At 35.8% G+C, this 16,188-nt stretch overlaps 1 protein-coding gene and 1 long non-coding RNA gene across 2 annotated transcripts; one reads left to right on the forward strand and one right to left on the reverse strand.

Moving 5' to 3' along the window:
• Window positions 1-106: 106 nt before the first annotated feature.
• Window positions 107-4,174, reverse strand: LOC113323442 (BTB/POZ domain-containing protein At3g44820-like). The gene is made up of 4 exons (XM_026571760.1): window positions 3,727-4,174; window positions 3,395-3,464; window positions 1,170-2,372; window positions 107-998 (listed from the first exon to the last, which is right to left on the reverse strand). The coding sequence occupies exons 1-4, from the start codon at window positions 3,786-3,788 to the stop codon at window positions 429-431; spliced, it is 1,905 nt and encodes a 634-aa protein (XP_026427545.1). The 5' UTR covers window positions 3,789-4,174; the 3' UTR covers window positions 107-428.
• A 1,838-nt stretch (window positions 4,175-6,012) lies between these two features.
• LOC113323833 lies at window positions 6,013-6,890 on the forward strand. Its single transcript, XR_003347867.1, has 2 exons — window positions 6,013-6,232; window positions 6,588-6,890. It is a non-coding gene; the product is annotated as an uncharacterized LOC113323833 (long non-coding RNA).
• The last annotated feature ends 9,298 nt before the right edge of the window (window positions 6,891-16,188 follow it).

Here is a 16,188-nt window from a genome sequence, read left to right on the forward strand (position 1 = left end):
AACGGAAAATAGTAGAATGCCAAAATTGCAAATGTGACACTGGCATTGCAATTTGCAAATGGGTTCATCTTCATATGCATTTACACTGACAAGCAAAGAAACAGAAGAAAGAAAGCCCCAAAACAGATGCAATTCACTATGATCTTTCATGTACATTAGTGATGTGTTACAATAAATATATGCTGCAAGTTCTGTAAGACAAAATGGTGTATTCTGTATAGCTGTATATTCAGAATGTGAGCTGCTATACTTGAAAACAAAAAAAATAAAAATGAGGACACGAAACGAAAAGATTATATCAGAACAGGAAGAAAGTAAAATTCTATACTTTCTCGCGGTTTGGAGAGGCGACGAATTTTCAGTTCTTCCCGGATTTGCATCTTTTACTGTGTAATTAATCAAAAATTCGATATTTTCTACAGTTGACCTCATTGAAGAGAGACGCTTTTCCGATGCCTGGATTGACGAGAAGGACGAGCTAACTCCACTGAAGCTCTGGGGCTTCGGACGACACTTTCAATGATATCTGACTGTTGATCAGAAGGCTGTTGTAGGAGCTTACACCCAATTTTCCTGGCCAGCAAACGTGGAGAACTGAGGGAGCTATGGGATTTGACAACCTTTTGCATTTCTTGTTTTATTTTACCGAATTCTTGTTCAAGTTCTCCTACTCTTGATTTCATGCTCTCGAGGTTTACTTTCAGGGCCTGATTTTCACGGACAACTGTGACCCATCCATCTCTCTGAATTATTTGGCCTGCCATGTCAGTGGCAGCGGTGGTTTGACCAGCTGGGACACTTTCAGTGTCAAAGGTATTTAAGCAACCAGCCAGGGCTGATCTTAACTGCAACTGTTCGAAGAAGAGGACTTGAAGAACGACTCTGAGAGGTAAGCGTTCATTTTGAGATGCATGGGTACACGCATCAATAGAAAGCTTCTGATAATCAATTATGTTGCAGATTTTCTCCTTGTCACTATCTGAAAGCCAAGGATGCGCCTGCAAAGAAATATGAAAAAAAACACATAAGACAATGATCATTTGTTGGATTTCGTATTGGAAAGTTAGCTAATTCAATTGTATACGGAATGCCCATCAATTCAAGAATTTCAAATTTCTTCATTATTCATGTGCATTCATATAAGAAAAGAAGTATAAATAGATGCAAACCTTGAAATAGATATCTACAGCTCTGTATAGCCCGTCGTGCAAAGATCTTGAAGAATCTGGAAGGGCCTCTGCAAGAGAGCATAACTTTTCAGATTTCAGGTTCACATCCGAAGCAATCTCTGCAATGTAGTCGTCAATCAACTTCGCAACCTTCCTTAAAGATTCAGATGATGGTGATGCTTCTAAATCAAGTGATGATGGGGAAAACAATGATATGTTCCGCTCTGATGACAAAAAATGCGTAACTATCCTCTCTACACAATCGGTATTATACAAGGTGTCAGCGTCTGAATAATTAGGGATCAGAAGACTATCTAGAGATGCCATGTCTAGTTGCATTCCTATTCTCTTCTCCAGAGACTCCCGGCATTCTGGACTAATTTCAAGTATCATTGAGACACGTAGAAGTCCCAATAAGAAACGGCAAAAAGATTTTCCCTTCTTCTCTGGGAGCAGTCTTTCAATACTTTCAAGTAGTACCCTTTGATCAACGACAGCAGGTGTCATGCTAAAAACAGTTCTAGTTTTACCAACTTCACCACTTTGCCAACGGCCAAGACCTGGTAGATATTTTCTTGCATAGTACATTATGGCACGTGCTAAATGCTCAGGCCTCATACCCCTTGATTTCATTGTTTGAACAAGTCTTTCAAACAAAGGCAAACTGAGGGATGAGATATCTTCAAACCACCAGTCAGATTCCGAGCTTCTTATTCTTGCCCCTGTGTTAATTCCATTCCACAAGATACTTCCTCCAGGGCTCTGTAAGCTGCCATACATCTTCATCGGCCATCCAAATAAACTTGGATCGGTACAAGCCATCATGGACAGAGCACCCAAACATTTGCTCACTAGTTGGAGCTTTTCAGCTCTTGGAGTAACCGGTTCAGAACTCTGAAGGGACAAAACACAATCCTTCCAGTTACGAAGTACTGTTTTGTGGAAGTAACTCTCCGACTTTACCGATAAGTTATCTTCGCCATACTCCTCTGTCATTTCAAGAAAATCTGCTGCACAGTACACCTTCACAATATTCTTTGGTGTCAATTCCACCCGAACCCCGTAACAGAATTTGGCCACAATTAAGAATGTTTCTGGTCCACCAGGAAATTCAACTAATTCTGCACTGAATGGCTCTGCTTGAGAATTCTGAGACTCTTCTAATATGCTTGCAATCTTCCCACATCTTGACATAAGAGGAAACTGGAGAGCACACAATTTTGTTAGTTACAACCAATTATGATCTAAGAGGCTAAACTAGGTGATGAGCAAATTTGTTTGTTCCCATTATTAAACAGATAAGCAAAGCAAGTAACAGCAGAAGATTGGTTATATGGGAATGTAAAATTTCCACAAAATGCTAAATGTAACGCAAGGAAACAGTGAAACTTGCTTGCAACACAATCTGATAGATCAAAAGCTCATTAACTAGATAATTGGTCATATGGGAATGTAAACCGTGCATACTAATGGTTTAGATCGATTCTTAAACTGCCAAGCCAGACGACGCTGCTAAATGCTCTAATACACAATAAATCTGTGAAGTTGATTTTTCATTACATTGTAGATATGATAGAGATTGCAATTCATAGCCATGCTTTTAGGCCGTCAAAATGAACTCGTGCCCTTGGAATCAGCAAGCTTCATAGATAGTTTACCATTGTCACTATGATACGAGCAGCTGGACCATCATCGAGAGAAGGGGGGACATTAAATGACACTACTCTCATCCTTGGGATAAATATTTCTGATAAGAACTCCTTTACCCAACACCAGAGATCCATTTTTACTGTGATCTACTGTTGTGGCACTTACTTTCATTCAATTTGGATCATTGGGAAGCAAAAGAAAAACCTCAAGATGGTCAAGCATCCCATAATCAACTTTTTCTAATTCTAAATCGTAGGAATGGCACTAAATTTCACACACTTTAGATCATTGGGAAGCAAACAAAAGAAGAACCTCGACTCATGCAAATAAATAATTGTGAAATAATGGGCAGGTTGTGGCATCAAATGTTGAATGCAACACACCCAAATTCCCAGATATGAATCAAAGGGAGAAATGATTGAATAATTCAACAAAACCTAGTAAACAACTTGGTTCTTAAGTTTGTAAGAATGTCTAAATCCTGAAATCTGAATCACCTAAAACCTAGTACACTACTAATAATCACTCTGACTAAAATGTCATCCAATTTCAGGCTATGATCAAAAAGTACATACCTTGTGTAGATGGAAGAATACATTGTCGATTCCGATAGTAATATCACTAGCCAAACCAGCAGTACAATACCTGTCCAAGAAAACAAACCCTTTCATCAGAATTCTTCTTTTCTAGCATAAATTAAGCTCCCCCAGGTGAGAATCAAACCCAAACCCAAACCCACTCTTTGATTAAGCTAAAATGATCCAAAATTGGGGTTTTGGATGTAAAACCATACAAATTCAAAAACCCCAAGTTCGACAATAACCAAAAACAATCACTAAAAACTGTATCAAGAGAGACAAAATCAAGCCCCAGAAACATCAAAGTTGTAAAGGAAAAGTGTGTATACCAGTGATTGTCTTTTTGATTGAACTCAGAAACTTTAGTCGTTGCAGGAGGAGGAGGAGCCATCAATCAAATCAAAGACCAGTGACCAAATTTTAGAAACCCCCTTTGATTAGTTTGAATCAATTGTGAGTTCTATAGAAAGAGAAAAAGAGATAGGAGGACCAATAAATGATGGAAGTTGGAATTATTGTTGGAGAAAAAATGGTGGGGAAGAAGAAAAGAAGAAAAAAAGAGAAAGAAATTCAGGTAGTGGTAGGTAGCTTTTATTTACAGCTAATTCAACAACAAGTAGGAGAAGAAGAAGATGAAAAAAGAAAAGAACTAAATAAATAAAGAAAGAAAGAAATTCCGGAATAATACTTGCCGGAAAAAGAAGAGGAGAAAATTCAACGGACACAGAAAAGGGAGCAGAAGACGACGACTCAAAAGGAGACTGACCAGAGAAGAAGAAGGAATGTGTAAGAAGAAGAGTCGGAAAGAGAGATTTGTCTGTTTTGGGGGTAAAAGGGTAATTTCTGGTGTGGCGGGGGGCCAGCAAGAGGACAACCGTTTTCATTATGTGGCCTTGAATAAAAATAATGGTTGCTTTGGAAAGATTTTATTGCGGGACCAGCAGCAGCAGCACAAACAAACATTAATGGGGGTGGGCTGGTGGATGGTGGTGGCGATACACTTTACCTGTTTTGCCGGCCTGGTTAATGCGGGATTTCTGTTTTTGGTCCCCCAGACACGTATACACCAAGTCTGACTTAACTTAAAAATGAGTGTCTGTTGCTTTCCCCTGCGGTGTAGTCGGAACCTATCATATTGCCGTGACTCGCTGTGAAAATCCGGTGAGAAAGGAAATGATTTGGCTCGCGGGCGCCTGGTGCCAATACCACAATCAACCATTTTACAACGAACCTTGTGATAATCGGTTTTTGTTTTTTTTGTTTTGAAGCATGTGTATATACAATAGAAAGAACTGGTTCATTACCACACTGGCACTAGGTATCTAGTTAATAAATGGTGGAATTGCCTGTTTCCATATTGTTATCGTGTAATTTTCCCTGATTTTTGTCTGCTACGCAGTTTGTTAGCCCGTCCGTTGTTTAGTTTCCTTATCTGTAATTAGGTGATATATGTTCCAAAAGATTTTTTTCCTAGCATTTTTAGGGGCGATCGCGAAAGAATTAGGAACGACGAATAAAACAAAATAGAGTCACCTAAAATTATGAAGCCACCCTTTATCTCAAATTTTTCGAAATAGCAAATGTACCCTCCATAATCGATAGTTAAGCTTATAATCGGGAGAAATTTGTTATATAGAGGAAATTTCATTTTCACATGATTGAGAACAACCCAGAATCGGTAGATAATGAAGTACCATGTCGACCGATTGTAAACTACTGAGCCAAAATATATCTGTAATAGGTACAAAATGGCTCCCGATTACAATGTAGCCCCATAATTAGATTGTGCCAAATTTCTTAAATTTTCTAATTCTTTAAACAAATATAATCGGTAGTAAATTTTCGAAATTTCGTAATGTTCATTATCTACCGATTGTGGTAGTAGTCCCAAATTCAAAATTTTCAAAAACCAATAGAATTTGGGATTTCTCTATTTTCACAATCAGTAGTTTCATGATGTTTATTGCCTATCAATTAAACAATCGGTATTTTCTTGATGTTTATTATCTACCGATTATGATAGCAGCCCCAAATTTTTATTTTCTTTCAAAACAAAGCAAAAAAGAGAAGAACACAGTCATAATCGGTTAATAAAATCAATATTAAACTGCCGACTGTAAAAGGATATTTAGATATTCTCCAAACTAATAGGGCCTCCCATAATCTTATTTATGTGTTGGGAATAAAAAGGTTATCCCTAATTTTTCCGGGATCGCCATAAAAATGCTAGGGTTATTTAAGGGGTGCAAGTTTATGAGTTCTCTCATCATGGAAACACTAATTATCATACTGATGAAGCATGCATGTCCAATTGCAACTTATAAAAATAGAGTATATGGTTTGCACTAAGGCTGCACAAGAACCGGTTGGGAACCGGAGTACCGGTCTGAAATCGGAAAATTCAGGCCGGAACTGAACCGGAACCGGTGTGACCGGTACAGGAACCGGGAATAGAATATGAGAACCGGTGAAGATCGGGACATGTACCTGTTCTTACCTTATTCCCGGCCACCCTGGACCGATAGTACCCAGTAAACTTGGACCATTGATTATAAGGTTAAAATCTATCCTAACCGTCCACTTAACACATATATTGTTGATGAGACAATGACCTAGCCAGTTTCTCTTCTCTTCTCCATTTCTTTTTTCTTTTTCATCTTCCCATAGAGCCAACGCCGCAACCACTCACCAGTCTCCATTACAACCTCCACCACCACAATTAGCACCATGTTGTTCGTCTTACTCTCTTGTTTTTAATTTTGTTTTTACTTTTCTTCTTCAAAAGCAAGGAGCAGAAGAAATTATTACTCTTTCTTCATCACCATCTGGAATAAGGTAAAACGAACCCTAGATTTATAACTTCAATTCTTCTTATTCTTCTATTCCTCTTTACTTCCTCTTTACTTCGATTTGTTTATCATTACTTCGATTTTGGTCTAGTTATTTTTAATTTTGTTTCAATTTTTTAGGGGTTCTCAGTAAAACGAACCCTAGATTTATAACTTGGGTTTTTCAAAACGGGTATTCTTAGGTATAATTTTTACTATTAATGATAGCTAATTGATTTTAATTGTTTTGAAAATGAAATTATTAGTTGAAGGATCTCAATTTATTGTTTGACTATTGCGTGGATTTTTTAGGGTTCTGTTTGGATTAAATTGATTGATGATTTGATTCTGTTGATATTTAGGGTCCGAGATGTTTTGCTATGAAGTAATTACTAAATATGATGGAAGAGATCCATCGGGATGTCATTGAAAATACAAGGCAGATTCAGCAACAGATGTTGATAGAAGCAGAAATCTAAATGATTTTGATAAAGCTGCATTATCAAGACCATTAGATGAAACACATCAAACTCGGTTGTCCTGGTGAACAGAAGAATTAGAAATATGTTCATTGTAGTAGGAAAATATTTGTACGGATTGTTTGATTGTATTGATTATCAAAACTCAGATCTGTTTGGTGTATTTGGATCCTTTTTTTTTCTGTATTCTGAAAACATTTCCATACTAAGTAAAAATCCGGTACCGGTGTTGTCCCGGATCGGTACCGGAGATACAAATACAACTCCAGATCGGCCAACACCAAATACAGGGATCGATTCCATAAGAGAACTGGGCCGTACCAAACCATGTGCAGCCCTAATTTGCACGCTTGTTTTGTTTTAATAGTCGAAGTCCACGCCAGCACAGATGGATCATGTTCTTCTCCCCCAAAACCAAACGAATATTCTTCTACCCAACAATCACATCTTCCGTGCCCACTTTACTAACTACTACTAGTGTTTTTGTGTGTCGTGCCAATTTTATCGGATGTCCTCCTCAGCGTACAAATTCTAGGCCTCTAGCCTCCTAGCTAGATGAATGAAACATTGATTATTTGCGGTTTGAGCTGGTCTCATTAATTTCTGATAAACAGTAACAAGCCGCATTGGATTTCGGTTGGTGGTTTAATTGCAGGAGAAAAATGGTGGTAGGTCTCTTCTCTATTAATGGCGGCAATGGACTTTGATTTTGTGAGTCTCCACCACCAACAATAAGATCGTATTAACACATTCCAAGCAGCAATTTGGATAAATGGAGATTCCCTTTGAGGGAACCTGAAGAAAGTGAAGTTAGTGGTGTGTTTTAATACTAAAACTAATTAAGTAGAAATTAATAGATATGGTGCCATTCATATGGTAGTGATAGTGTGATATATCTATCCATTATTGTTAATCATATTGGACCTACTATGACAATCATTAATCCATGTTCATATCAACGGCAACAACCCATCAAACCACTAACAACTTTCCTATATACTCTACACACATAGCTGAATTTTGAGTGTCTAAATTAATGACAACGGTCATCCTTTGATTTTTTTATGTTCTTTTGGGCTGGATCCTGGGTAATGTTTGTTGGATATTTTCAATAACATGAAAAATAAAATGATTTTCGGTTTTTTGGTTTGCCGTTATAAAGGGGAGTGTCCTGTGTTGAATTAGACACAATGAATGTTAGTTGGATATCAGGAGGCGCCTCTAATGAGTGTGATGGTTCACAAAAGACATAACCATTCCCATTAGACATCTTATTTGTCTTTTGGAAATGAAGAGGCATCTCCAATAGGCATGAGTCCCCTATAAGTAGTGATAATTTGTTTTCATTCAAACAATGAAGAACATCTCAACTTCTCTGTTTTCTTTCTTACAAGCATCATCAGAAACAAAACCTGTGTGTTCTTGGTTGGGTCAAGGTTGTACAAGGTTTGAATCCAACATTGTTGTAGGGCTTCAGCCTTCAAGTATCCTGATGGCAATATTCATTGACCTATTTGTACTCGTCAATCTAATTGGGAAGGGTCGAATAATTGTCGAAAAGAATCTATTATTAGAGCCGAGAACCCAGAGACAACATTCTTTTCTTCACCCTGTTTTAGCACAATTTTTCCGACAGTTTTCGACAATTAATCTCGACAAAAGAGGGTGGAAAGTTAGAGCACTAGGAATTTAATGGGGTAATTTCTGGAGATGTTTATGATTCACGAAATACAACAGCAGAAACTGGATTCTTGTCTTCCGAGTCTTTGACGTCTTCTAATGTTTGAATAATTTCGGACTATCGTTTTGGGCTCTATCTTACTATGAGCAGTTGGGCTTTATATAGAGACCAGCAACCTGATCAAATTGTTTTCGAGTTCTGAAGGAGGATTTGGGATTTCGTTGTTGATTTGCGACCTGATCAATTGTTTCTTGCAAATCGAAAGCAAGATGGAACTCGCAATTGTGACCATCATCAGACCATCTCAAAATCAATTTCCTTTGGAAAGTTAATTTCCGAATATTGTTCGAGTCTCATGGGTCTGTTTAAACTCAAGATTAAATTTTGTGACACCATTTAGGGATTCGTTTTAGTGGTATCCTTTTCCATGGATGATCACGATAACTGCCATGTGAACGCACTGAATGGGTTCCTAAATTTGTGTCTGTTCGTGGCGAGGTTGACATGAATATGATATCGTTGACCCTTGGAGATTAGATAATGCTATTCACTGGCGGCTTTGTGGCCTATGCATCATTGTGCAGTGAACATGCAAAAATGAATACGTCCAAGCAATTAATTATAGGATGATGGTATGGCAGTATGAATCAATCGGTTGGAAGACGGAATCAGAAAACGGTTAGTATAACCATTTCTTAATAATACATTGATTGAAATTAAATGATGTTGATTACTGGTTATTCATGCATAGGTGATAGTGTATCCAATAGTAATTGAATGTTCCATTCACATAGGCATCATTTGTTCTGAGAAAGATATTCTTTTGGGATATGTAGTGGACCATCACCATTAATGGTCAGAGCCAAATCCAGAGAGGAATTGTTGTTTTATGGATTTGAAGATTAGTGTTGACATAGATCAGTGAGATTTATGTGATGATGCCCACTTAATAATGTGGTTGAACCTTTACCAAACTAGTGAAACAGGTACCCAAATTAGGCTATTTGATCTTGTGTACCGATTATTTCCCAGTATTCCCGACACTGAATACTATTCCAGAAATTGAATCATCATTGATTTGTATCGTATCTACGATATTCTAATTTTCATAGGTACATGACTACACTCTTGTAGCCGAAAGTATCTTCTCTAATATTTGTTGATTGCTTTTCAATTAAGAATAAACGATCAAATATTGGCATGATTGTGCATCGTAGTTAAATATGAATCTGTAACCACCATTAGTGGTTAAAAGAAAGCCAGACCCAAATATAGTAACTATAATACTATATCGGCAGGTTTGAAGATTTGCTTCTTTTGGAAGTATCGACCAAGGGAATTCAAATGACGATGTATCAGTTGATTAGTTATGCAATTTTGAGAGGTTAAAACTAATTAGTTAGGGATGCTAGTATATTTGCTTTTTACATGAAAGGTTACTTGACCTTATTATCATGCATGTATGTATATATATATAGTGGTCTGTGTTCAGTAAAGGCCAAATCCAAAAGCAAAATTGCAAGAGTTTTGTCTGCGTTCTTGGATTTGAAGATTCCTATTTTGGAATTATTTTGTGATCAACGGACGAGTGGAGAAAGTGACTTATGCCATTACCGTCCAAGTAAACTTAACAGTTCTAATATGAGATTAAGTCGTTGAGATCAATTCATAGATCCATGATCTCATTTGGGTGCATTCACTTGCATTTGCATATTCTCTTTTGACTGGGATTTCATTAATCCACACATCTTGGTAAGGCTTATTTTATATGGGAATGGGTTACTGTTGCGAAGAACAGTGGAAGATCACATGAAGACTACTAGTCTCATATGCATGCACTAGAAAATTTATATTTCTGTAGATTTTTTTAAAATCAGGAGACAGAAGATATTCTCCCATAATTAGGACCTGTGTGCCATTTAATGCAAAGGAAACGACGCATAAAAGTTTCTAAACGAAAGCGTGTTTCATGACATTTAGTTGCATTTGAAAATTATCATGAAATCGGGAAAATTTTCTTTGAGATTGTCGTATAAAATTTTCTAGTCGGTAGGTTATTTTATAACAAAAATCATCAATAATTGTTGAGACAACAGATTATATGATAAGAGTATAATTCTTGCAAAAATAATTATAGGTTCCAAAATTTGGAAGTTGGGCATGTCTTAAATGAGATCGAAAAGTGAAATACTGGCTAATATGTAATGTATTGGAAGATTGGGCGGCCGACCAAATATACAACGATGAGGTATTACGATATTACCGATGCATAAATTATGAACATTTGCATTACATAATGTCAAATGTTAAGTAGACATTGTCTATGTATTTGGGTATAAATTTGTAGAGGATTAGGCATGAGCAAAGGAGTTACTCATCGTGATGATGTGCTTGTTGAAATAACAAGCAAATTGCCTACAAATTTCTTATGCCTCTAGTGAATGCAAGTCTATAATGACTTAATGACTTCTTGTGAATTAATTGTCAATGTTAATTATGATTCCTAGAGAAGTTACAATTATTTTGTAAAATCAAATAAGAACATTTTAATAATGTTGTCAAAATTGATTGCATAAGTAGATGCAATTAATAAATAACAAAGAAGAATTGCTTGGAAACTAACTTGTAGAGATCCCATTTTGGAAGAAGTCATTTCAAGCGGTCTTGATTAATTGAAAAAATCAGGATATGAATCTATAATGTCTCTAATGAGAGTTATAATGAAAAAGTCAAGATATGCGCAAGTCTTGGACATTGAACGGTAAGTCAACTACTCAAGAAAGGTGTAATTGCAGTTAACCATTGAAACAGAGAAAAACATGGCAGACCCATTTATGAAGAGTCTTCCAAAGGAAATGTTTTCAATGAAGTATAAGGAGATGGGACTCAGCTCTGTGAAAGAAGTTCGATCACCAATAACGGAAACCCAACTTATGTTATATTTTGAAAAAGATAAACTAAGTTCAATGTGGTACTAACAAGTTATTGCAGTGGTTATGGTACACTAAACTAAAATTTCCCATTGTCTTTCTAGTGTAGTGATTCTGCATGATCTTAGAGATGGATGAAAATCCTTAATAAGTCTAAATTTTATCACAAGGTGTCTCGCAGAAACACCTTCGAGACTTACCTATATGAGTATTTGGAAATCAGGTCGTTTCCTATGAGTATAAGACTGTTCTCAGAAAAAGACTCACGAATCCAGGAGAAAGCACAGGGCCATTAATGTGCGAGCTACGGAACACACTACTTCCTGAAATCAATATGTGTGGAGGTTCCGGCTTTATCACAAGGGGTACTTGGTTCAAGATTAAATTCATCATAGGACCTCGATGAAGCTTTGAATATCTTACACTAAGTGGAGGTTCAAACCCAAAAGGTACCTATCATTTATGTATTGGTTTCCACGATGATGCTTTGTCTCAATTTAGCTTGAACTATGCTGGTTTGATCCCACTCGGGTACGTAGGCAGTCACTTGAGTGATTCAGCCACTCCGGTTTTAAAATTTTTACTTTATTTTCATGTTTTTTTGGGTATTGAAAATAGGGGGAGATTGTTGGATATTTTCAATAACATAGAAAATAAAATGATTTTCGTTTTTTGGTTTGCCGCTACGACGGGGGAGCGTCCTGTGTTGAATTAGACACAATGGATGTTAGTTGGAGATCAAAAGGCACCTCTAATGAGTGTGATGGTTCACAAAAGACATAACCATTCCCATTAGACACCTTATGTGTCTTTTGGAAATGAAGAGGCATCTCCAATAGGCATGAGTCCCCTATAAGTAGTGATGATTTGTTTTCATTCAAACAATGAAGAACATCTCAACTTCTCTGTTTTCTTTCTTACAAGCATCATCAGAAACAAAACCTATGTGTTCTTGGTTGGGTCAAGGTTGTACAAGCTTTGAATCCAACATTGTTGTAGGGCTTCAACTATCCTGACGGCAATATTCATTGACCTATTTGTACTCGCCAATCTAATTGGGAAGGGTCGAATAATTGTCGAAAAGAATCTATTATTAGAGCCTTGAACCCAGAGACAACATTCTTTTCTTCATCCTATTTTAGCGTAATTTTTCCAGCAATGTTTCGAAATTGGACCGGATGATAAACCGACCAAACTCAGGTTCATATTCCCGCCATCCCCATTATAAAGGCGGAGTTTATGGTCTTTTATCCTTATTATAAAGGCGGAGTGTGTAAATTTTGTAATCCCATTAGATACACGGAATTCCATTTTCGAGGCTATTATTTCCTCAAATACTTTTATTTATGATGCATGATTATCTTAATAATGTAGACAAAATCTTTTTTAGTACTTATATGATTTGGAACTGGCGGTGGACTACTAATCAGTATGATTGTCTTTATCATCCCTTCTATTCTTTCTAGTCCAGTTCTATCAGACCCAGTTAATGGCTAGTCCACCCGTGGAAAAGATTTAATCTCTAGTCCAATAACTTCGTGGAGACTATAAAGTGTATTTTATAAATTCCTAAAACACCCTTCCAGGTCTAATTAGTATCAACACATGTAAATGTTACTAGTAGTATGTTACTACATACTAGTAGTATCAATACGGTGATACTACATATTAATATGTACTGTACTAGTAGTAACAAAAATATCTTATTGTTACTAGTAAATTATGTAACTACTTTACTATACTAAACTAGTATACTAGTATACTACTATAGTATAGTATACTAGTAAACTAGTAAATTAGTAGTAACTAATACTAGTAGTAAAATATGTAGTATCAATACATAACATACTACATATCAATATGTAGTATCAATACATAACATACTACATATCAATATGTAGTATCAATATATAACATACTACATATCAAACATACTACATATCAATATATAACATACTACATGTCAATATGTAGTATTACTACATAACATATTACATATCAATATGTAGTATCAATATATAACATATTACTACTAGTATACTAGTTACTACTAGTATACTACATACTACATATGTTATTACTACATATTACATACTAGTTACTACTAGTATATTACATACTACATATGTTATTACTACATACTACATACTAGTTACTATTAATTACTACTAGTATACTAGTTACTACTAGTATATACTACTAGTACACTATACTACATATCAATATATAACATACTAATATCAATATGTAGTATCAATATATAACATACTACATATCAAACATACTACATATAGATATATAACATACTACATGTCAATATGTAGTATCAATACATAACATACTACATATCAATATGTAGTATCAATACATAACATACTACTACTAGTATACTAGTATACTACATACTACATATGTTATTACTACATACTACATACTAGTTACTACTAGTATACAAGTATACTATGTATTACATATGTAGTAACATATGTATTATTATACGTAATGTTATATACTAGGGTTAGTAGAGTAAATTTACTCTTTTCAAAACTTTTTTGGACTAGGGAGTAAATAATTTTTGGCGCTGGACTAGCCAGTAACCTGGGTCGGGTTTTCTGGACTAAACAGTAAATCCCTCTAATTGTCATAGCAAGACGTAAGTTCCCATAAGGTGGGTAATCCAACCCGCACTTACTGTTGTGTTTTTTAATTAACCAATTTAACAACAAATTCTAAGACGGATAATGGACAAATAATTATATGTGGTGGCGCAAGATAACTAAGGTGATGCTTGATTGAATATGTTTTCTTTTGCACAAGAATATAACCCTAGATTGTCTCACTGCTATCTATGAGCTTGAGCCGTATAAGGCCTAGTAGGTTCTGACATTTAGTACCACTGACGCGGGTTACGTCACTCGGCTCCTAGACTCAATTCAGTTTACAAAAGTGACTTGAAAATTAGGTGCACATGACTCCAAAAAGGAGACCAATATTAGATGTCATCCAAGAGAGATTTTAGTGTATGAGTTGGATTACAATTGGAACTAACTAATCCGAGAATAAACATTTATTGTATCTTTGGTATTTTCAGATTTGGTAATTCCTTGTTGTCTAAACTACCTAATAGGTCATTATAAATAGTGAAACTCGTAGTTTTTATAAACGTATCCCTTGGACACACTGAACTAACCGTTTGTGTGAAAAGTCCACTGGAATATTCTTGTGGTACTCATTCGAGAGGACAGTATCCTAATTAGGTGAAATATCTTATTGCGCTTCATTTAAAGACTTCTATGGACCGTTGGCTGGAAACTATAATGACATTATTACTATTCTTGTTTGTTTATTCTATAATCCTTCTATTATGACTAGTATAACACGCACGCGCGATGCGCCTGCCATTGCGTAACTTCAGGGTCTTGCTTTCGAAATTGAGTGGTAGTAGGGAGTTGTGACCTTGTTTTTGTGTATCCGCATCTAATTCTGCTTTTTCAACTTGGATAAGCACTACAATGTTTTTTTAAAAGCGCTTCTCTTCCGACTTCAACCATTGAATCTTGTTTTAATCTGTAAAGAAGACAGCGCTGCTGTAAGTGAGCATCTCTTTGTTGAGATTGCGTTTATTTTTCTTTCTCTAGCACTCGAAGTTGAGCTAGCTCAAAATTCTTTGACTTCGAAAAATACTGTAAATGAGAAAGCAAAGCTTTATCTTGCAATGAATCCATCTACAAACAAAAACAAAGGGTGAACTAAAATCATCCTGATGAGAGTTTAACAAATCTGTTGTAAATGAGCATCTACGGTATTATCCTAAGTCAAAAATCTGGTCTGATGAAAGAACTTCTGAGCTGCAATGAGCTATCATATTTTTACTTCATATTTCTCCCACATAGATAACTTGCATTTCTTCAAATCAGAGTTTAACAAACTAAATAAAAGAAGATGAAAAAAACAATAGGACAACTAGTGAACTGATTCTGACGAAAAAACAAACTAATTAGTATGTAGCCTCATTCTGCAACCCTGTATAGTAGGCATTAAGAAGAACATGACAGCTACCTATCTTTTATTAACTTTGAAAACTTATCAAGGAGAGTTCAAGCATCAACTTGCTGGTTTCAATAGTGAAGAGATGTTGGAACAAACATGGAAGCGTTTTTGGGGAAGATGCTTCATACACAATAAACTTGTACATCAAAATCCTTTTGCAGATGAAGAATTGCAATACTTGATTTGCCACTCCCCTTAACTAACCTAAATCAAAGCAGATGAAAAAAAAAACAAACTAAAATACAAATTCCAAATCCAAATCAATTTTTTTGGTTTAATCCAACTAAAAACTACTGATCCTCACTTCTATTTTCCAACTTGCAATACTAATTTTCCATTCCCCTTGACTAACCTAATTCAAAGCAGATGAAAAAAAGGAAAAAACCTAAAATACAAATTCCATATGAAACCCAAATTTTCAGCATGATACGTTAAAGAAAACTTACATTTTTCAACTTCTTCACAGCCGTTGGGGTGATTTCCTGTGTCAGTTGATGTGATTTTTTACTCTTTGAATCAACATTGAATTGGATTAATAAGCTGAACAAATAATTTAGGGGTTTTGTGGAGCTGAACAAATAATGAATTCAATTCCCCATCTATTGTTTCTGTTAATCAATTCAGGAAATTTCTCTCTGTTCGATAAAGAATGATTTTAAATCTCTGATGATAGTGGAGAAGTGAAGAATTCAATTTCTGTTGGTGCTGGTTCGATAGATTTTTAGGAAGAAGAAACTAAGACCTTCACTTTCATGTAATTAACGAAGTCCTTCAGGTAAAATAGAAAAAACGCGGAAGGGTATTCGCGTCATTTTAAGCACAC

Source organism: Papaver somniferum, chromosome 11 (assembly GCF_003573695.1).
Source record: "Papaver somniferum cultivar HN1 chromosome 11, ASM357369v1, whole genome shotgun sequence".
In the NCBI taxonomy this organism is placed as follows: Eukaryota; Viridiplantae; Streptophyta; class Magnoliopsida; order Ranunculales; family Papaveraceae; genus Papaver; species Papaver somniferum.